Below are 22,747 nucleotides of genomic sequence, written 5' to 3'. Positions count from 1 at the left end.
AGGAAAGGCCCTGCCTTGTGTAGCTACTAATGGAACCAATAATGGTAGTGGGGAATATAACTGGGAGTCTGATGAAAAATTTAGATCTTAGGCTGGCTTAAATCTCAGATACAAAGCTATTTAAAGAATGGATATTACTCCATTTTACTGAAGTCTAACATGGTAGACTTAATAAAATCAGATATCCATATGATAGGTTGCAAGGCATAAACTATAGAAAGCTGCTAGCTATAACCAAGAGTGCTATAAATGATAAAATTTGTATCACACGGTTAGTGTATTGTCAGATGAATAGAATGATTGTTCATGTTGATCCCTTTGCATGTTTTTCCTCTGTATACATAGTTTTTCTGGAATATATTTAAGGTTTCAGTTATGCATAAATATTGTTTTGCTTTTGTTGTTTAAAACACTTATAACCTACAGTATGTATTTTCAAATACACACCAAAAAAAATCAACAATCATAAAATCAACAAACTATCATAAGAAACTTCGCTAGATCATTCCAGAGGTATATTATTTATACCACAGCACTAAAATACGATCAGCTTAGGTTCCCTTTTAGTTTTTATTTAGAGCTCAGCTGGGACCATATAGTTCTTTTGTATATAGGGCATAGTAAAAATGTTAAGAAATATACCAAGTGGCCCAGTGTGTGCCAAAAGTGGTTCTCCACCAGGCCGAGAGTAGAGAGTAGACCATGAATATGTATTTCCTCTTACTGATTAAAATTACTATTTCTCCCTGTGGGCTTTTTTTTTTTTTAATTTTGGTTGATAATTTTGAATTGTTTTGAATTGCAGTATTCTAAGATTTCACAAGATGTACTTCTGATTAGGGGTTATAAGCAGGTGATATCAGTGCTTAAGCAATGTGTTACCATATGGTTTTGGAAGGGCAGCTAGATCAGTCTATTCTTCCCAGAAGTGTATATTTGAATAGTCATTCTTTTAGGCAGGCAACAAATCTTAATTAAATAAGTGTCTCCAAATTTAAAAAGCTTTAAGTTAGCACATCTTAATGTAATTCCAATAGCTGTTCTTGGGGAGGATTTTGAAAAAGTCTTATATGCATTAAGAGTTTGTCATTGTGGAGAAAGGACCATTAAATCTATGGTCCATTTTCCTTGTACTACTCTTTTTATAAAGATACACAATTATATTTTATAACCACTTTCTAAATAAAATCTTTATTTGCCATTCAGAACTTTTTATCTACAGCTGCTATTCTCTGACAAGTATGTTTCTTCAGATGTACTAAAATTCTCTTTTATTGTTTGTAGAATTCAACATTTTATCGTAATGACAGTATAGCTTTACCTGGTTTTATTTTTGTTTGCATTCAGTATATGTTTTGTTGTCTGTCTGTGGAATTCTGATTGTTGAAAGCGAAAAAAGTATTATTTTTGTTGTTGCTGTGCCAGATGAGCTAGGATGTGCACTGCTTCAGATCCAAAGCCAAAGAAGCATGATGGAGCGGCCATGGGCATGTTAAAATAACTATTTAAATTAACTATTTGAATATTTGAAAATATGAATAAGTTGACAAAAGTAAGGTTCCTTTCTTATAATGCCTATTTGTGCAACAGCTGCTTTTTGCTCATTTCAGCCCACTTTCTCCTATGTGGAGAAAGTCATATGCAGCCAAGCGATGGGCATAGAGCTCAGTGTACTTTGGCTTAGAGCATGCTACTCTACATTTGCCAGACCTAGAGCACTTGTTTCATAATGCTAGCAAAAAGCAGAGTCAGTTTCCAGAATCTGGGGACCTAATGAGCACTAGATTTTGAGGGATCTCCTATACTCCCAGCCCTAGATTAACACTGCAGAGGGATTCCTACAAAAGGAAATGTTAGCCCTTTGTGCTCATAATGAAATAATCACAGAATCTAAATTAAAGATTAAAGATGTATCTCGGATGAATATACTGGATACATAATAAACAATACATTTATCTTTTAAAATTCAAATTCTTCTTCATCTTTGGGAGAAAGAGAGATAGAGATGGTGACGCCTATTTCTGATGTGCTCTTTTTCTTGCTTTCTGTCCTCTACACTTTTGCAGAACTGCTGTCAGCCTTGTGAGGTAGTCCAGACAAGAAACACATCCAGATGAACTAATCTGACAGAATCATGCAAGACACAAAGTATCTCTCCTCTCCTCTCCTTTTAGTCTCTGGAAAACTAAGGAGGGTTCCATCTGAAATGCTTGCCATGCTTTTCCCCCACCTGTGGACTGAGTTGCCTCTTATCAGACTGTGGCCTGGGCTGCAGGTCTTTGTCCTGTCTCCCAAGGTCATTCCCATATATCAGTACAACTGCTGAAGCAATTGCCTCTTTTTCAGCTTCAAAAAGAATACAGAACAAAAAAACAACCACCATGAGAATTCACCTATTTATAGAAATTATATCGTAGTGTGTCTCTCTGTTTCTGATCTTTCTGCCAGTCATCTATCATGAGAGACTGTGGTCTTAACTCACAGCTTACTCATGGTACTTTTGTTTTGATGAGGGACTTTGCCAAAAGCTGTTGCTAGGCTCACTAGTACCAGGGCTCTCTTAGCCCAGACAATGTCCAGGAGACCATGGCACCCTGCTGCCCAGATTCTCCTTGCAATCACTAACTGTGACTGCAGTTAACAGGTATGAGGGAGAGGTATGACCAGGGGAGTGAGGCTGCAGCATGGGTGCAGGCTGGTGTTAGCCAGACCTTGGCAGCCAGACAGCACTGAGCAATGGCAGGCAGTGGAGTGGCCATTATGCAAACACATTTGACTGTGGACACACAGTCCAGGAAGCAAACAGTATTCCATTAATTCTTATAGCCTTCTGACTTGGTAATGACTGGAATGCTGATCTAACTTTATCTTCTAGTACTAGGTATTATTGTATATAAGGAATATCTTCTAAATATCTTGGATGTTGACATTTCTGCTGTACAGAATTTCAGTATACTCCTCCTATATTTGTCTTATCTTCTTTGAATTAGTTACTATCAGTTCACTGGTGCCCATTAGCATACCAGTTTCAGGTTGAAATCTCCTGAGTTTGGAGATCTTTTGGAAAACTTTCTGTTACTGTTTCTGTCTTTAATGTCTTTGCAGATGTCATTGTAATGCTCCTTCTTGTCTCTTCTAACAGCATATTGAAATTCTTTGTTAAGTTCCTGCGAGCTTTGTTTGTTTTGGCTTTGCCTCCCCTCCCTTCTTGGCAATTTGCACTGTGTTCTGATATCCAGTCTGTTTTCTTCCATTTCTTGGTCTTTGGCAGCCTTTTTTCACATTCTTCCTTTACAACTTGTTTGATTATATTTCAACGTTCCTCTGGTTACCTATCAGTGAAGTTCAGGGCTTCAAAATTATTCCTGATGTTCAACTTGAGAATGATGAACATATGCTCAAGATCATGTCACAGAAACTGGTTGGCTCTCTTCTTCCACTTCAGTTTGAAACTAGTTTGTGATCTGTTTCACTATCAGCCTCTGGCCATCTCTTTGCTGCTGTAACTTAACTCTTCAACTTCCTTCTACCAATAATGTAGTCAATTTGATTTCAGTGTGCTCCATCTGATGATGCCAATGTATCTGAGTGTCATTTTGGTTGTTTGAAGGATGTGTTAGTAATGAAGAAACAGTAGATTGGCAGAACCTGCTTCATTTCTGTTTCCCAGGCTGTACAGTACAGCCCAATTACATTTTCCTTCTATTTACAACTTTAACATCCAAGTCTCCAACCACAAGCAGCACATCTTGCTTGCATGTTCTGTTGATTTCAGATTGAACTTGAGCTTGGAAATCATCAGCTTCCTCTTCTTCTGCATCACAGGCTGGGACTTAAACTTGAATAACCATCGCATTAAAAGATGCTCCACAAAATCTAACTGATATGACTTAGTCACTGACTGCATTGTACCCAAGTAGTTATATCTTTTCTGACTATAAAAGCAACATTGTTCATTTTCCATGGGCTGAGTAGTAAACAGATCTTCTAATTGCAAGTGTGCAGTCCCAGTCCATTTCAATTTGCTGATGCCTAAGATGTGAGTGTGTAGTTGATTCATTTCATCTTTCACTGTGCTGAGATTTCCCATGTTCATGCTTCTTATGTTTCAAATTCCCACTGTAACTCTGTCTTTCAGCTTTGGATTTTCTTTCTTTTTTCTTTTCTTTTCACATGGCAACATCAGCAATTAGAAGTCCTAAAAGCTGAACCTAGCTGCATCATAAACACCTATAGTACTCGGAAAGATCCTCAGCTCTTCCACAGTAGCAAGTTGAGTGCCATGTGACCTAAGGGGCCCATAATCTGGCACTGTATTCACTCACTTTATCTTGTTCACCAAGTGGTTCTCTTGATAAAATACAGGAGTGGTTTACCTTTGCCTTCTCCCACACAGCCTTAGTTGTTGTCAGTAAAATGATCATTCACCTCCAGCATCTTCCTGTATTGCTGCTGCTGCTTCTTGTTTTATCTGGGTAGCTGAGATGAGTGTCAAGTCTTGGGCGACCCTCCTGGGAATATATAGTCTTGGTATATGCTCCCCATGTTCTTTGTTCATCCCTCCCAGGAACACCTCCCCCTCTGCACAGTGAGTCAGCATAGCAGCCTTATCTATATTTTGGCTATAAACTATACCCAAGTCTCAAACTATGTTTCTAACTGCAGAGCATGCGTTGTGTAGAAATGTAGGAATGTAGAAGCAGTAGGAGGAAGGAAAGCTTAACCCTTTCTCTTTCTTTCTGATTCATGACACTCCCTTATGTGTTGTTCATTTATACAGTAAGGAAGCATAATGAAATAAGAGGTGAAATGACTACATTTATTAAGATCAGCTTGGATCCTGACCTAGATAAAAAGGAAGGAAGTCACATATTGCAAGAAACGTTTGTGGAGTAGGGTCAATTTTTTGGTAAAAGAAAATAGGGGAAACTACAGTTTTAAGTTGGGAACAGTTGGGGTGGTGCGAGGGAAGGTTGAAAAACCAAATTTCCTGCTTATGCTTTTTTTTTTTTTTTGTCATCTAAACATTTCCAAGCTATTACTAAATGCACTAATATGTAGTATGGCCCTGAACAGATTTGTTAAACATGATAAAGGCCTGTTTATATAAAATCAGATCGAGTTTTGTTCCTTCAAAGGTATTAATGCATCACACTGAATGAGTGAATTGAAGCAGATACTGTACAAGAGAATGCTAGTGCTTAGGCAAGGAAGTTCAGCAATTCATCATCCATTTATATGTTTCTAAATTTACATAGAGCTAACATTACTTTTCTGTCACTGTGCCTGAGTAAACTTTGGAATATATAAATGAATCATATTTTAGCTGAATTTTCTTCTTGGGACTTTTTTTTTTTTTTGCATTTCTGTTAATCACTGCAAAATTGCATCTCATGAAGATGAAGGAAACTGTTTCTTTCCTGATTATAATGAGAGGCAGGTGTTGGCTGTCTCTGAGGAACAAACATGCAGTTCTGCCTGAAAATAATGGAAGCACAAGCCAGAGGAAGCAAAACGTGTTATTAAATTTCCTGGCAAAGTACTTTATATTTCCTCTCCACCACCACCACCCCTGACTGGAAGTAAACATCAGCTGAAAGTACACTCTGCACCTAGTGGTTTCTAAAGTAAGCTTGGGCAGTCATTTTAGGTGAATTTCTTAAGTTCCTCAAAAAACATAAGGCTGATAAGTAGGGCTTTTCCTGATATTTGAGTATAGTTACAAGTTGTCTCATAAGCTGCTGCCATGCTTCATAACACTGTAAGATGTGAAAAGGGTCATATTTTGTTCATTCCTGCCCTGAAAGTTGACATTTGTTCAATCATAATTCCACCTGAGAGGAATTTCATAGCTGTGAAAGCCCTGCACCATATGCCCATTTATATTAAGAAGGAAACCATACAATTTATTATCCCTTTATTTGCTACCGTTAATATAATGATCCATTAATATTACAGGTTTGTTTGTTTGTTTACAACCATAATATGGCACCTTCTTCATTTCCCTAATTTCTGGTTGCTTTATCTAACGTTTCAGCACTGAAAGTAGAACGTGGCTGTTTATTCACAAATATATTCTGTTGGGCTCAATGGGGATCATTCTCTAATACATTTTGATAAGGATGACTACAGGTAGTGGTAGATGAAACAGCACAGTTCCTGACATCTACAACAAAAAAGAAAGTAGTATAACATTCAGTCTGCTACCAATGGATTCCAATGCCATTAAATGTGAAATATTTATATTCTATTGCCTGTGAAGCTAGCAATTGAGCAACTAAATACAAACATTCTGTTGGCAAACAAAGAGTTCCCAGGAACTTAGGAAACTGCCATTTAATGAGTCAGATGATTGATTTCAGATAGTGCCATATTGTCTACTCTCAGCTGGAAGCAAATCTCTACTTAATAAAATTTATCCTTGAGCCTTCTAAAAGCAATGGCTAAAGGTTATATAGCAAAGGAAAAGGATCCAAAGCCCCTTCTCCCCATTATTCATGCACTAATTATTTTACCCTAGTTAACATGGCTGGCACAGAGAGGTGTCACGTAAGGTGGAAATGGACTATACTGTTCTTCTGATGTGATATGAGCAAGTGCAGTTATAGTCTCTCTCCTTATAAATGCATACACATACAGCTGCAGTGGGTTCATCTTTCACATCTTCCTTAGGGCTATCATATCTGTATCTCTATATTTTCTGTATTCTGTGCTGCCATCTGGTCGCTGTCTATATATTTGCAGCCCAGAAATGGTAGCCCTATATATTCCTTCGAATTACCCCTTGGTTTTCTATACCAAATTCTTTAGAATAGTCAAAGAGATAACTGGAAATTACTTGGTGAAGCCTCGCCAGCACTCTCAGGAAAGACAACAACTTAGTCCCACAACACTCCTACTAAACTTGATCAATGAAGGCTAATAAGTTTACACCAAAAAGGGATCAACTGACCCTGTCAACTAATCTCTAGCATGTTAGATCCAGTCCAAAGCAGGTTCAGTCTTACACAGGATTGAACGAATTCCACCAAGTAAGCAACAGCCACGAGGTTTTCGGTTTATGGGAGAACACAGTACTCTGCTCACAGAGACTGACTTTGGCTTAGAAAACTCATAAAGTAGGGTGGACGCTTAACCCATAAAAAGGAACGTGTTTAAACTGAATGTAGGTGCCTTCTGTTTTCCTAGGGATGAAAGTTCTTCTGTGGTTTCCCTCCTTGTGGAAAGGACAAGGATGTGAATTCATCTCATCCACCCATAACTGCCAGGAGGAAAAAGCATGGCGAAAATGAATGGAAGTCTATAGGCAAAGGGTTAGGCTGAACAAAGAACCAAAACAGGTCAGGGGTGTGGGTGTGGAAGGAATTAAGAGCAATGGGTCTGGAGTTCAAATTCTCCAGAAATATACTCTAATGAAATTTCAAAGGCCATGTCCTGTTCAGACTGAGATGGCCAGGCAGAATTACTATTAAATTCTTTATTTACAAGAACTATTTACAACAGCAAAAAGTCCTTGTAATAGATTAAGCAATGCAATACAATCAAGTCCACCCAGGCAGTAAAGGACACCCTGGCAAGGCTGCACGTTCAGATTGTGGCAAAACAGTGAGGCAGAACTCAGCTAATTCTCTTACAGAAGCTGCAAAACTCAGTGAAGCTAGAGTGCATGGCAAAGAGGAGGCTTGAGGCACAAGTCTGTGAACAGGCACGCAGGTTGGACTAGGCTGGAATGCAGAGGCTAGACAAGGCTGGACTGGTGCATCTAGCCAAGGCTCAGATCTGGAGATAAGTTGATAAAAGCTGATAAAAGGTACTCCTGACTGTTACAACCACAAAGACAGCTGGATCTAGAAACAGTCCCAAGTGAGCATCTGTTCCTTCTAGGAGAGTGTAACCCAATTCAGAAGAGGAATGTCTACCACTTCTCTGGAATGCAACCACTCACAATGAATACCTCTGACATGTCTAGATTCAGTTTCAATTTATTATCCCTCTTTCAACCCATTACTAAATATAAATCAGACAATCAGGGGAATTAAGGTATCTCTAATAACCTGCCAGCCAGAAGTTACAAACAAAATTGGGTAAAGATCTAATGGACAAATGGTAGAATTTACTGCTCCAAACCTGTCTATATCTTTGGAAGTCACAAACTGCAATTGATTCAGCCTAATTATACAAAAGGAGTCACCAAATCCTCCTATAATTAACTCTCCATCACCTGTGGCATCCAGACTGAACCAAATGTGAGAGATTTTATCTGCAAAAAAAAACACACCTCATTAAAAGCATAACAACAAGCATCTGACGGTTTTGCAATCGAACTCTGGGAGGTGGAAGTGCAGAGTTAAACCCCTCACAATAAGAAGGCTGTGAGCTTGCAGTTTCTTCCTGTAATATGTACAGGAAGAAAGAAAAAACTACTTTTTGCTCAAATTATTACTGAAAGAGCCTTCAAATAAACTTTATGCAGTGTCTTACTATATTTGAATTTAGTCTGCCTGTGTTCTAGCCACCCATCTGCCCAGCTGATCTGCTCTGAAGGTGTTGCGAAGCAATTGTGTTGACTTCTCTAGGAAGTTCTTATTTCAGATATCAGTCAGGGAATTTACAGAATTAATAGTAGGAAACCAGTTGGACCCAATACCCTTTTCAGACACACCTTTCTAACACATCCAGTTTCCTCACAGAGGTCAGATGTGAACAACCAAATGGTGATCCATTCATGATAATGGTAATTTGCCTGACACATCATGACAAACATTTTGTGAGAATACCTATATCATATTTCCAAAATTCCAAATGTACAATTAGCCCAAAACATTTGGGAATTCCTAAGCCCCTGTGACTGATAGTAATAACTAAATCCAAATAAATGCATACATACTTATTGCTTTCTATATTTCTGTTATCAAAGCCAGATAGTCAGGCAAAGATTACTTTCGTGGTTTACTATCTGTGGCTTTTCAACTCTGTACAAAACTATATCCCATTTTTCACTAGCAGACCTCATTAATACTTCCTTGTTTACAGAAACTGTAAACTAGGGACTGCTTCTCTGATTACCATTCTTCCAACCTATTGCAGTACGATGGACCAATGATAAGATTTCCTGGTTTCTCATAATATCCAAAGAGTGGTTCAAGTATTCATTACAAATCAGCATATTAAACCAAATTGAAAATGTAGTTTGCAATTTGCAAGTGTAAATATCATTTTGCTCATTGAAAATGTTCTGACTTTCCCTCTTTAACAGATTTACCTGTAAGAAAAAAGATGGTAAACATGGGAGAGGTTTCAATGAATGACATCTACAATACTGAATTCATACATTGCACCAAAGTAAAATGTATTTCTTTGGCCTAAAATTTGTGAGCAGAGCTAGTATGATTGGTAAACCATGGTTTCTTGTCTAGCATTATATTTTTTTTCCTTGTTTAATTTATCTTAATAAATTTTACAGAAAAAAAAATAGAAAAAATAGAAAATAGAAAATAATATAAAAAATTACAAAAAAAAAAATACAGCTAACCAAATTAACAAAGATTCTCCAAATCTCACATTTTGCTCATTTGAAATGTGTACCATGGCACCAGAATGAAACTTAATCCTTAGAGTAATATTTCTGTGTTTGTCTGGCATGAGCTGATTTTTTGACTTACCAGATTTTTTTGGTTGACCACAACTGGTTGTAAATTAATATTTAAACTATTTAATATTTTCATGGTCTGTCTCAATTAGAAACCAACAACTTCTTTTCAGCAACCAAAATCACTGCCTATAATTAATGACAATTTTTATCTTTTATAAGGACCCTTCCCGACCATTGGGGTGCAGTCTCTTTGCCCAAGATTCCTGAGGGAAGGATTTTTAAATAACATTGCAGTCCCACATCCTTTGTCAGGGGGAGGATCTTTACCCTCCAGGATCTTCTCTGGTAGGTATTCAATGTAAATCTTCAAAGCACCCATTAAGATATATGGGGTCATTGACAAATATTCTTTTTTTTTTGCACAGACATTTGGCATGTTACTTTTGTTACAGATTAGACAAATATACACTGAGTTCTAAATCAAAGTGAGTAAAAACAGCTTTATTATAAGTACATAAAATCCAAATAAGCATTACAAAATTAAAGAAAGGCAGTATTTTGTTTTAAATCAATTAAAATGATCCAGCAAAAAAAAAGTTACTGGGTAGAAAGCTAGAGACCCATCTACATAAATTGTAACATAGCATTGTGACATCACTGGTTATAATGGTTTAAGGTTTTTCATTAGTCTTTGTAATATGACTGTATAAAAGTAGCATTTTGGGATTCATCTAAGTATGAAATACTAGAGCTGTGCAGCACTTTGAATTCAATTTTTGAAAGGTTTTCCTGAGCACCCAATGGCACAAACATTGCTTCTACCTCCATACCTTTCAATCACCTGCATCTTCTTCTGCAATGGCTCTATAAAATATTATCTATAGTGATTGGGTTTATTTACTACCTTAAGAAATAGAGTCCTTCAAATCATTGCATATTAATGTATATGAAAAGGGTATTGTGTTACTTTATAACAGAAAATAAATAATAGAGTCACTATGTGTGAGTTGGGTGACCATATACATTTGTTTAATAAATAATTTTAAAAAAATTTAAAAGGAAGGTAGATTTCCTTGTACTGTATATCTAGGAGATCTTTCTTTTTTCTTTAGTATATGTGTTTATGCAGTATAAGCTGGCAATTATGATTAGAGTGAATTAACAAATACTAGATGAACAATTATTCAATGGCTATCATAATAGACCAATTTTTCTTTCCAAAATTCAAGAACAATATGGTAATGAAATATAAAGATGTTCTTGATAAGGTCTGTTTATTCTCACTACTCTCATATGCCATTTAAACTTAACATCATTAACCCTTTCCTGGCAGTTGTATTTCGTAATTACAATTCAGAACAGTATGTTATATTAATAAATGCACATCCCCAAATAAAATTATTTATTTGTAGGTCCAGATAATAATACAAGATTTTTTCTTTAATACCTTAAAGTCAATCTTGCCTCCTGGCAACTACCTGGCAAGTTGATTTAATTGTCGAGGCAAGCCTTTTTGGAAGTGATTTGCTAGTGTCTTCTTCCTAGTGTTGATTGAAAGTGACTGGCCCAGATTCACCTAACTGGCATATGTGCCTATGGTAGGACTAGAACTCATGGTAGGACTAGAACTCATGGTCTCCTGGTTTCTAGCCTGGTGCCTTCAGCCACTACACCAAATGGAAGGCAAGCCAACATACCTTTTTAAATCAAATGCCTTCATGCTGAATCACTAAGAGCATGGCCACTTATTTGCACCCACAGGTTGGCCATCTAAATCTGAGCTAAGTGCAAATAATTTTCCTGGGCATATCTGGTAATATGGCAGAGGTTCACAACCTGAGATCCCTGGACAATATGCAGTCTTTCTCCAAAACTTGCTGCTGTAAAATTATTAAATATACAAGTAGTAATTAAATTTAATATTAATAACATTACATTGAATCAAATTTAGTTCTTTATCTGTCCATGTCTATTTATTGGTTCTAGTCCTACCAACTTTTGAAAATTCCCCTGGCACATCTTTCAAAGACCTAAAAATGTTGCATCCTTCTCTTGTATAGAGAAGGATGCTTCCTTGCAAAGAGGGACTGTCAGCTGTGCTAATATGACAACCAGTTTATTCTCCTAAACAGAAACATCTCTTTCCCTTCTAACAACTGAAAAGAAATGTAGTGCTCTTGCAGAAAACAGTGATAATTCATTCAAGTGTCACCTAAAAGTGCCATGCATGCATACAAAGCCACCATGCCATTCTCTTTGGGCTAAGCAATGTTTTGCAAAGAGCAGAAAAGGAGTATAAAATAGTAAACCAAACCAATTAAATAGATGACATTGGGGGTAAAAAGGAAAAAAGAATTAAACCTGGTTTATACCATAAGTTTCATTAGACAATACTTCTTCATGCCTGTCTGTACTTGCAAACCATCCTTGCTTCTACCACATCCATATACCAGTTCATGTATTACCTCTTGTCCTTTAAATTTCTCCCCTTTCTTTTTTTAGGATCTCACCAATTCTACCCATATATAACTTTCTCAACCTTCCCTTTCCTGTTGCATTGTTCACCTTTCTATATATTGTTTTGTGATTTGATTTTCATTGACATCCTAGCACAAATTACAAACTTTTTGGTTTCCTTTCTTTGGAACTGTTAGAATCACTGAAATAGTTAGCTAAATTTAATTTGAGGCTAAAATATTTGGAATTTTGTTCTTAATTTCTATTTTTTCTGCAGTACCATGGAAACAGTTAAGAACAGTGATTCAAAGTTCAGAAAAGACTAATAATTAGTTTGTCCATCTTTTAGTCATATTTAGGGTAGACCCACTAAAGTGGGACTTCACTTACTTGTAGCATACCAAAACAGCACATTCAGTATATTATAATAGATTTCTAGTTGTACAATGTGATTCCTTCTTTCTCCATTGTCAGCAGCATCCTGAAAAATCTGCTTTGGTTTGTCTATTAGTTTTATGGAGCAGATTAGCAAGCACACAGATATATGTAGTAGAAGGCAGAATATCCCACTTGTGCTGTAGGGGAGATGGGAGGTAATAGAAGTTTGAACAATATATATATATATATATATATATATATATATATATATATATATAAAAATGGATTTTAAAAACTCAAAATCCTGTTTATTTTCATTGATATTTCCCAAGTAGGGCTTCAATAAACTCCTGTCTTGCCATAGAAACATCAGGAAAAACTTTTGTCTAATTCTGTCTCATGTTTTTCCCATGTTAACATTTCAAATTTAGAGTCCTTATGTTGTAAGTCTTCATGCCTGCTATCTCAGAGGCCACATATGGGAAGGCAGGTTAGTCACTAGGAGGCGATATGCAAAATATGCTACATATTGAAATTGGCTAACTCTCTACTTTGGAAATGCCTACTTATCACAGAATCTTCTCTCAAGCCTGTTTTAATTTCTTGTCATCTACCTTATTGGAGGGCCAGTTAGTAAGATTCCCTATGGGGAACAAATGTATCCATACCTGGCAAGCAGAGTGAAAACAGCTACCTGTGTTTTATTTTATTGTGAGTTTTTTGGGATCATGCAGAGTCAATGTATCTCACCTTTCTGCCAGGTTGTCCAGACAATTACTATGTTGCCTTCATAATGGGCACCCAAGCATTATACACAATATAGCCAAATTCTGGGCAATACCATGTGAAGCCCAGGATGAGATGTCAATGAGCTCTTGGCAATATCCTGATAAAATTAATGGTTTTGATTACATGTGATTCTGATGTAGTTTCTGTGTCAGAACTGGCTTTGTTTTCATTGTTGCCATATGTTTAATGTTGCTCAGTATCAAAACTGTTTCTATGAGGCGACTTACAGGAGCATCTTCATGCTAAGCACAGTGTATTTTGTTCACATGAGGTTTTTATAAAATTCAAGTATCTCGTTTTAATTATTTTATAAGGTAAGGGAAAACAAATAGTCCTAGTTGTGGTGAGTTAATAATAAAATTGGTGCAACATTGCCAGATTCCCTAGGTAAAATATTTATCAGTTCTATTGAAATGTAATTGTTCACTGTAAAAATATTTTTAAAAAATACTAACATACTAAGATCCCACAGAGAACTCTTATATTCTAAAATAGTTAAGTTCTGGTTAAGTCATGCTACAAACATTGAAAATACTGTGCAAAAAGTTGTATGGAGTTGTATGTAATCCAATACTTGAAATACTTGGAGGAAGTATTTTACAGTAAATGGGCTAGAAAGAAGCCCTTCAGCAGCATCCTCAAAGTAATTTCCATTTGACTGCTTCCTGGGTTACCTGGTGGGAACATGTAGCATTTTTTTTCATGTTTCTATCACTTAGGGAGGGATAGTATATTATGTATATTCTAAAATACCAAGCCCAGTACAAGTTCCCATTCAAATCCCTATTATAAATTTAGAATGAGGCCGAAAACCCAATTATTAGAATCCTGCAAATTTGCACTTAAGGGACATTTTAAAAAAATAAATAAATAAATAAAACTGAATTAAAACTTGCTTAAGTGTTTGGTGCATTGCATTTTTAAAAGAATAATTCACTTACCACTGAAGTTAACTTTAAAAAAAGCTAACATACTGTAGGTTTCTGACCTCCTGTGTATAATAAAAACTAAAATGAAAACCCTACTCGGAAATATTTTTCTGGGATATCAGTATTAACTTCCCTTTTCCCCTTTATCACAAGCAAAATCAGTCATAATTCAGTTACCTTTTGTGAATTAATTTCTTTACACTTTGAATTTTGCCCCAAATTTTATATTTTATATTTTATATAAGATAGATAGATAGAGATGATATAGATAGATTTTCCGTCGCAAAGCAGCATGGTCACATGATGTTGCACTTTACGACCGCATCGCTTAGCAATGGACAGTTTGGTCCCAATTACCATTGTTAAGTGAGGACTACCTGTACTGTCATTGCTTACGCTGACAGTAACTGAAAACAGTTTCCTCATTGTCACTAATATCACATGAGAATTAAAAGAAAAAAAGGATTGCCCTGTTTCACGCTGTCTAGGGAAGCAAAAAATGTCTTCTCATTTATTCCATACAAAAGTGAAATAAATAAATTGCTTGTACCTGCCTTTCCTTTATTCTTATGAAGTAAGTTATCTTTACTTCAGGCTCTATTCATTTGTTGGGCTGTATACAAAAGAAAAATAATAATAATAATAATAATGCAAACAGTTTCTTGGAAGAGTAACTGCAAAGGCATCAAAGCATCTTTCCTCTTGAAAAACCTTCCAGGGCTGCTACTAGTGGAGAAACGCAAATGTTCCTTCAAATGGGGAATTGGACAGCCCATGAGTTCAGCCAAGCTGTGGTGTTGCAAAGAAAACACCAGCTATCTCTGATGTCAAATTAACTTCAGCAGTCAGAAAAATGACTTGGCTCTCAGAATCAACCAACCTCATGCAATTCTACAAATTGGTTGCTGTTTTCCAATTAGCAAGAGTCCTCATATAGAAGTTGCCATATTCATTCAGTTCAAGAAGTATAGAGAATGCAATGGTTTTGTTGCTGCATTCCTTGCTTTATATGCAGTACATTTGCATGTGCGTAAGTGAATCAAGGACTATTTCATAAGAAATAATTTGTAGTCAGGTATGTGATTATTTAACATGAAGGATTCTTTGTTACCTCTGTAAGTGTAGCACTATGTGGATTCATTATTGTGAGGAATGCCTAAGCTAAATAAAAGACCCAGACTATAAGCAGAGTTAAGTTCTGGCTTTTATTCAGAATAGAGTGCACACCAGTAGAAAGCTGAGAGTGAGAGAAGCGCCCAAGAGTAGAGTTAAATAGCTTCGCGCCAATTAGCGCTCCCCCCCCCCACATTACCTGGGCGTGCCCCACGAGTTCCACGGGGTGACCGGCCATCCATGCTTTGCTAGGTGAGAGGTCGTCCATCCCCAATCACCTCGGGCATTGCTCCGTCTTTCTTTCTGCGGCATAATGGCTCATTACCAGGCGATTAGGCTTCGGAATTCCTCGAAAGCATCTGGACGCCACCTTCCAATCTTCGCCCCAATCTTCTCCTTGCTAATGGTGTTAATTGCCGATTACCGGGTGATGAGGGCTTGTAGATCTCCTAGACCCATTACTGTCTTTGTCCTGTTTTATCGCCCATCCCTCTCCAGTCATTAGTATGCCTCCGTGCTTTGTCATGCAAGCCGGTGCAATGTCGCCAACATCGCACCGGCGATCATGACAATTATTCTGTAAATATAATCAAGTTTTATAATTTCCAAGCAACGGAATGGAGAATGAAAACAAGTGTCGTCTTATTCGAGAACTGGAAGAAAGAGGAGTGAGGAAGCAAGAAGTAGAAAGACTGGGAAATAACATGTCAGTTCTAGCTGCAGTGCGGATTGTTGTAGACTGGAAATGTAAGTTTGAAAGGAGAACAGGCCACTCATATACATGATGTCAGAACTGGATAAGGGGCTGCAGGTAGCACTGTTGGCAAAGATGAGGCAGAGACCAAGAAAGTTATTTTCCAGCTGTAAGAAAGACACTTTCTTAAAATGTGGGATTTAACTCCCACAATAGAAAGGTCTAATTGCCCTGTTCTTGGCAGCTTCCAAGAATTACTGCCTCGCTAGCTACAGTGAAGTGAATTCAGACCTAGACAGTGTGTTTCACCCACCATTCGAATGAAATAGCACACCATTTAATTTCATACACAAGTAATGTTATTGAACAAAACAGAACAAATACAGTACAATCTGTTTCTGAACCATGTTTAGACTTTCTCTTCAAAGTGAGATTATTATCTTTTTGAAGGAATCACAGATATAACTATCATTACCAGCACAAGGCCTTTGCACACAGGATGAGCGCTCCTCTGTTTCCTGGAGGTCAAACAAGACCTATAAGAAGTCAAGATCAGGAGCCAATGGTTGTTCTCCAAAGCTCTGCAGTGCTTTAATTATACCACCCCTACCCACCCCCCATTCTCCAGCTTGACATCTATAATTGAATCCATAGATCAAGGCCTATTATTATTAATTCCCACTGTGTTACCCAGATAAGCTAAGTATCACATTTCTATTCAGAATATTAATATCAGAAACAACAACTGCCTGCCATCTTATGGAACTCCTGCTCTGGAGGTTCCTGCCAACTGAAAATGATTGAAAATGGTTTGACCGAAAATGTATTAAGGTATATAGATCATCTGGCTCTTCATACAAGTCAAGAGTGAAGGTTGTTCTGTATGATAGCTATTAGACAAGTCACAATCTATTTTTAGTTCCCTCTGTACATCAATAAAGTATTTGTTAAAATGCATAAAATTATACTGACAAACAAGGCCTCATTATTAATATCCAATATAAAAATGATGTGCTTATTGGTAGCTATGAAAGTGATCTATTTGATTATGTCATTCATGTCATATGGAGGAGTGAGACCTCCTCCTCTTTTTCTATGTGAGTATTTCTTTTAAAACTCTTATGCTGCTCAGCTTGTTGAAAGGCTCAGATTTTATATTACCTTCAACAGAAGACTTAACTATTAATCAACAGGCAATGGTGTTGCCACAGAGTGCTGAGTACAGGTAGGAAACTTACTTTTATGATCAGTAGCTCACAGATAATATTGGTCCATCCAGAGAAGTCAATTTCCCTTCTCAGAGCTGACTTCCTACAGCAGCAGTAAAGCGCCGTCAAGAAGGAGACTGCTTCATTGATCTTCATTAGCTCTGAAAACAGTAGGGAATTCCCCCTACCAAGATATTTAGTAGTAGTAATCAGAGTTCTCAGACATTATCTAAAGCCCTGGCAAATTAGAATTTCCAAAGACTTTCAAGAGAAAGCCTTTCTGTCCTTACTAATAGGACTAAGGACTGACAATGATATGGAAGATAAAAAAATCAGTGGGAAAATTGGATGTCTTGAAGGGTCACATTATAAGGCTTTTAAAAATTAACTATGTAAAAACATTGCCTGAAAATAGAGAGTGAGCAATTAAAACAAGACTGTTGTGCACATCTAGAATTACAGTACATCCATAACGACTGGTATGCTTTTCCTTGGTTTGGGAGCTAAACTTTGGATCAAAAACTCATCATAGCCTACCAAGTGTCAGCCAATATCTTTTTGCAACCTTCTGGCAAGTTCTTCTGACCATGAAAACAGCAGACCCAGAAACCAAAAGGAATGCAAAAAGGTGGACCCTGTACCAGAGGAAAAACATTGAGGAGCCCCATGGCCTGTGAAGTGCTGCCTTGCTTCACTATTTAAAATGAGGGGAAAGCGACCAAATTACTGAACAGTTCGCCACTTTATATTTTCATGTTCACTGAATGAGTAGAAGAAAGTAAAGAAAACAGGGCTGTCATGGTTATGCATGTAACCATGCAATTGTATAGCCCTAAGTACAATCTGAAACCATCATAAAGCAAATGAATCTTATTTAAATATCTGAAGTCTCCTTCTACTTTCTATGACTATATGTAGATTCCATGGTTCCATGGTTTCAAAATCATATTTTATGTTTTATTTCTCCACTGCTAATCTTGAAGATTTCTAGAGATCTCAAAAGCTCACACATTTATGACCTTTAATTGGCCTAACAGAGGCACTGCATTATTTCTGATTGATCTTATGGCTTAATAGGGCTTCCTTTGCTTTGGTGGTTCTTTTTTAGTATTCTTAACTATGTGGAAAAAGTACTAAATGTATTCACATTGCCCACCAATATAATCCTAATCCACCCTGCATACTTTCAGTAAAATATAGTTATGATCACTGGAACTGGCAGTAACACTGTTGCCTTACTCTTATTCCCTATATCCCATCAGTTTTCAATTAACATATTTTCCTTTCCTTTCCTTCCTTTCAAGACTAAGGAAGATTAAATAGTTCTTGGAAACAGACCAAAGACCAAGTGACTTACACTTGTCCTGCTACTGAGGAGTCAGGTCTAGCAGTTTTTATCTGACCTCAGCAGCTTTCTTGATTGTAGCCAATTCACTATTTTCCATTCAAGATAGTATCTCCTACTATGTGTTGATGTGTTACTAATTAGGGAAGCAAATCCTATGTCTATTAAATACCAACACTGACAGCCTCATACAACACAACCCGCAGACTCTCTCTGATGTTTTCGTGCTGTAGAATAAAGTTTCCTTTGAGATGGGCTCATCTCCTAGTAACTTCTTGGACATTTCAGTCATTTTTTTGTAGCAGCATGCAAGACTTTTGCCATTCCTTCTTCGTGAATTTTTTTTTTTTACTTCCCCATCTAGCCTCATATTTCCTGATAATTTTTCATCAAAGAATTAACCAGGCCCAACCTTGCTTAGTATTCAAGATCAGCCAAGGTCAGCTAGGCAATGCCTCTTAGCTGGGGTTCCTTGCTAAAGTGATAACTATTTTATTGATATAATTTACACAGCCATATGTGATATATTGCAATATCTAAATAATGGGTACAGTGGCATAGTTAATACACAATTATTTGCTGTCAGAAATATGTTTATTAAGACAAGTACCTCCCAGACCCATAACAGGGCTGGCTTCAAGTTTGAAGACATCCTCTTACAGACCCTTTCTTTCATATTGATAGCCTTTTTGTGAGCCACCCAGAGTTACTTAGGTGGCCATATAAATCAAATCAAATCAAAAAATAATAGTCCGATAAGCTTACTTGATGGAAGTAGCATTCAGTGTTGATGTAGCAAACTCGGCCTAATTCCTCTTTTAATTCTCCACTGTGACCTCAGGATAGTAATCTGAGGTATTGTGGGAAATTATAGTGAATATTTTAATGGAATTTAGTACTGCTCAGAAAGCCAGACCAGAATTTGTTTAAGTGAAGTTTAGGACAGAGTTGACAACAGACCTGGATACCAGTTAATGAAATTTCTGCTACTCTCCATAAGAAAACTGAAAATTTTGTTTGATTTTGAATGTGTGCTTTTTCCTATTTTTCTATAAGGAGAGGCAAGAAGTACCTTGCATACACAGCCAAACCCTAGCAGGGGCATTAAATCATAGTTAACCAAACTGTCTGTTACTAATACTATTCTATAGTTTTATTTAGCTGCTAGAATGTCAACAAGGAGTTGTTGAAGGATAAGACAAGTTCATCATATTGTTAATATCAGAAGTGCAAGCCAACTGTTAAGTCTCCTAGAAAATTTTCCATGGTACATGTATATCTTAAATATACAGGCAGCAAATTATTTTATGTCATTATGTTTAAACCATATTTGCCCAAAGGAAGCAGAGCATTTATATATAGCACCAAGCTACATCCCATTGGGTTTAGTCCTAAAGCTACATCATGTAGCTTTGAATAATTATTTGAGTCACATGTGACTTCATTATGTATGATGGTATGTGTGCTGGATAACCTAATTTTTTATATGCAAATGATATTGCTTTTTGAAAGTATAGGAAAATCATGGCATCTATATATTTGCAAAAGTATGCCTGTTGGTTCTGTTTGAAATTAATTAAGCCTCGTGTGGTGCAGAGTCGTAGGCGGCAGTATTGCAACCAAAACTCTACCCACGACCCGAGTTCGATCCCAGCGGAAGCTGGATTCTTGGGTAGCCAGCTCAGGTTGACTCAGCCTTCCATCCTTCTGAGTTCAGTAAAATGAGTACCCAGCTTGCTGGGGAAGGTGACGACTGGGGAAGGCAATGGCAAACCACCCTGCTATAGTCTGCCAAGAAAACGTTGTGAAAGCGGTTTCCCCCCAGAGGGTCAGACATGACTCGGTGCTTGCATAGGGGACCTTTCACCATGCATATTGGTACTAGTTGTTAAGTACAATCAGAAACCCATCTTGTAGGTTTTCTGCAGAGCATTTGGCTGACCATTGAGTGGACAGAATGAAGGATTAGCAAAGTCTTCAATCTGTTCTGATACTTTTAAATGCACTGTGTAATAGGTGGCTCCAAGGAGAAAACTGGAAGAATCCCCTACTTATTTCTGAAAGAAATCATCTCAGAAAGCAGAGAAAGATGAAATAATTGACTTTATACCTCTAGACCAAATAAATTCTAAAGTATTTTAGAAGATGCTTAGAAGGATGGTTAGAAGAGAATGCCCCAGTGGGTTTTCTCCCACCCCATCATTCTCCCAATCTTATTGTCTCCTCCATATCCTAATACTGGATATTATAGTTATAATAGGAGTATGCAACCTTTAACAGTCCATCTGTTTCTACTATCCCTCATCACTGTCTGTGCTTCCTAAAGATATTGGGAATTGTAGTTCAGTAATGTCTGAAGTACCACGAGTTGCCTATTATATGGAATATATGAGCCTTATATACCAATTCCATGCAGCCAAGAACACAAGTGATCAGAGTGGATGATGATGATGATGATGATGATGATGGTGATTGGTTCTGATAATATCTGCCTATTGAATATCACTGATAGTTCCTTGCCTAATCAATTCCCTGTTTAATTCTACTTACTGACTTTTCCAACAGATACTTCCACCACCTATCTTGATTCCTGCTGTCAATTATTCCTCCATTTATTCCAATGTAACAGGTCTTTCTATGGATTAAATAACATCTGAGTTTTGGTTTTTTCTTGGTCAATCACCTAAAAACTCTTTCAGTTCACAAATAAAGCAGAAAAATATTTAGTAGGAGATTGCTAGAAGCATAAAAATTCCATGTTGTTAGGCTCTGACAGGCCATATTGTATATCTGGACAGAAATAATGAAAAAGAACAATAGCAGGCAAAATGTAGATATGGTTCCCTGAAAGTACCCAAGTTTTTTATTCTTTTTATTGTCTTATCTGACATTCATTTCAAACAGAACTAATACATGCATTCCCACAAATGGGTTTGTTGTTTTATTATATTCTTTTCAATCTTGCATGTAAGATTATTTATTACAGTAGTTCTGTGTGTGTGTGTATGTGTATGTGTATGTATGTGTGTGTGTGTATGTGTGTGTGTATGTATGTATGTATACACACACACACACACATACACACACACCTTTGTATTATTCGCATTACCTAAATAACATCTGATGGAATGCCCTGATTAGCATGTAAATTGGGCCATTTTTCTATGTTATATTAGAGTAATAGTTTATTCTTGAACACTAACAGTAAAAAGCTTCTCAAGTAAATAAGGAAAGCAAAATTAGTGCCAGAGTGATGTGGATGCATTTGTCTTCAACATTGAATGTTAATGATACATTTCATTTAAAATGAAAGCTGTCACTCAGGAATAGAGACCATTCATGAATTCAGAACAACTGAACACAGAATGTCTCAGATTAATCCCAGCCATCTTCACATAGAATTGAGAAAAGCTCAGATCTGAAACCCTGAAGAGTCACTATCTAGTCTCACTGGGAATATATTTACCCTGAATTATATCTTAATATATTTTTAATTTTAATGCCTTAAATATTTTGTTATTGTATTATAACTTTTATTATATATTTTTTAGTTTTGTGTGGATATACATATGTATGTGTGTGTATATAATTTTTTAAAAATACATATAAATACAGTAAATATTTAAAAGCATTCATTATATATGTTTGATTAGAATTATGGCTAGCTGCAGTAAATTAAATAATCCCAATAGATTATGCATGATTACTACTACCTGAATCATATTTCAGCACTGGTGATTTGATATCACTCTCTAGTTTACCTAAAGACAGAAAACTAACCTGTGGATTACAGGGAATGCTATCATTTATCAGTAGAGCACTGGTCCATGGTCTTTACTGCCATCATGCACCATCTGAGACTATTATATCTAGTGGCAGGGCTATTGTTATGAAGAGAATAAAAGATATGACCTTGAGGGCAAGAACCATTATATAAGCAAAGAAGGCTGAAACGTTCCTTAAATCCCAGGAAACAAGATAGTATTCAGAAGAAACTCAGGCAGGCTCCTTCCTGATTCACTGTACACAAGAGGGAAGGATTATAAACCACAATCAGGCTTGCAACTTTCTATTATCTTAGTAAGGTATAGTCCTAGTCTTCCTGTGGAATCTGTTTATGATATGGTCTACTCTGAAGGGCTGAAATGTTACAACTTATATAGACTTCCCTGTAGCAGACTTTTAAGTGCACAGAACTGTGTCCATAAAGAGTGTGGGCTATACATATTAACCTTTTATTGA

General features: G+C 36.8%; 1 protein-coding gene across 2 annotated transcripts in view; it reads left to right on the top strand.

Annotated features, from left to right (window-relative positions):
- EPHA6 (EPH receptor A6) overlaps positions 1–22,747 on the top strand; it is a 406,991-nt gene that overhangs the window by 291,016 nt on the left and 93,228 nt on the right. For both annotated transcript variants that reach the window (XM_063305542.1, XM_063305541.1), the window contains one exon: positions 9,812–9,937. In XM_063305542.1, the coding sequence (XP_063161612.1) occupies positions 9,812–9,937 (126 nt within the window). The remainder of the gene's footprint in view (positions 1–9,811; positions 9,938–22,747) is intronic.

This window comes from Candoia aspera, chromosome 5 (genome assembly GCF_035149785.1).
Source record: "Candoia aspera isolate rCanAsp1 chromosome 5, rCanAsp1.hap2, whole genome shotgun sequence".
NCBI classification, from domain to species: domain Eukaryota; kingdom Metazoa; phylum Chordata; class Lepidosauria; order Squamata; family Boidae; genus Candoia; species Candoia aspera.
The sequence above is the reverse complement of the archived record's forward strand: the minus strand, read 5'-3'. Positions and strand labels throughout refer to the sequence as shown.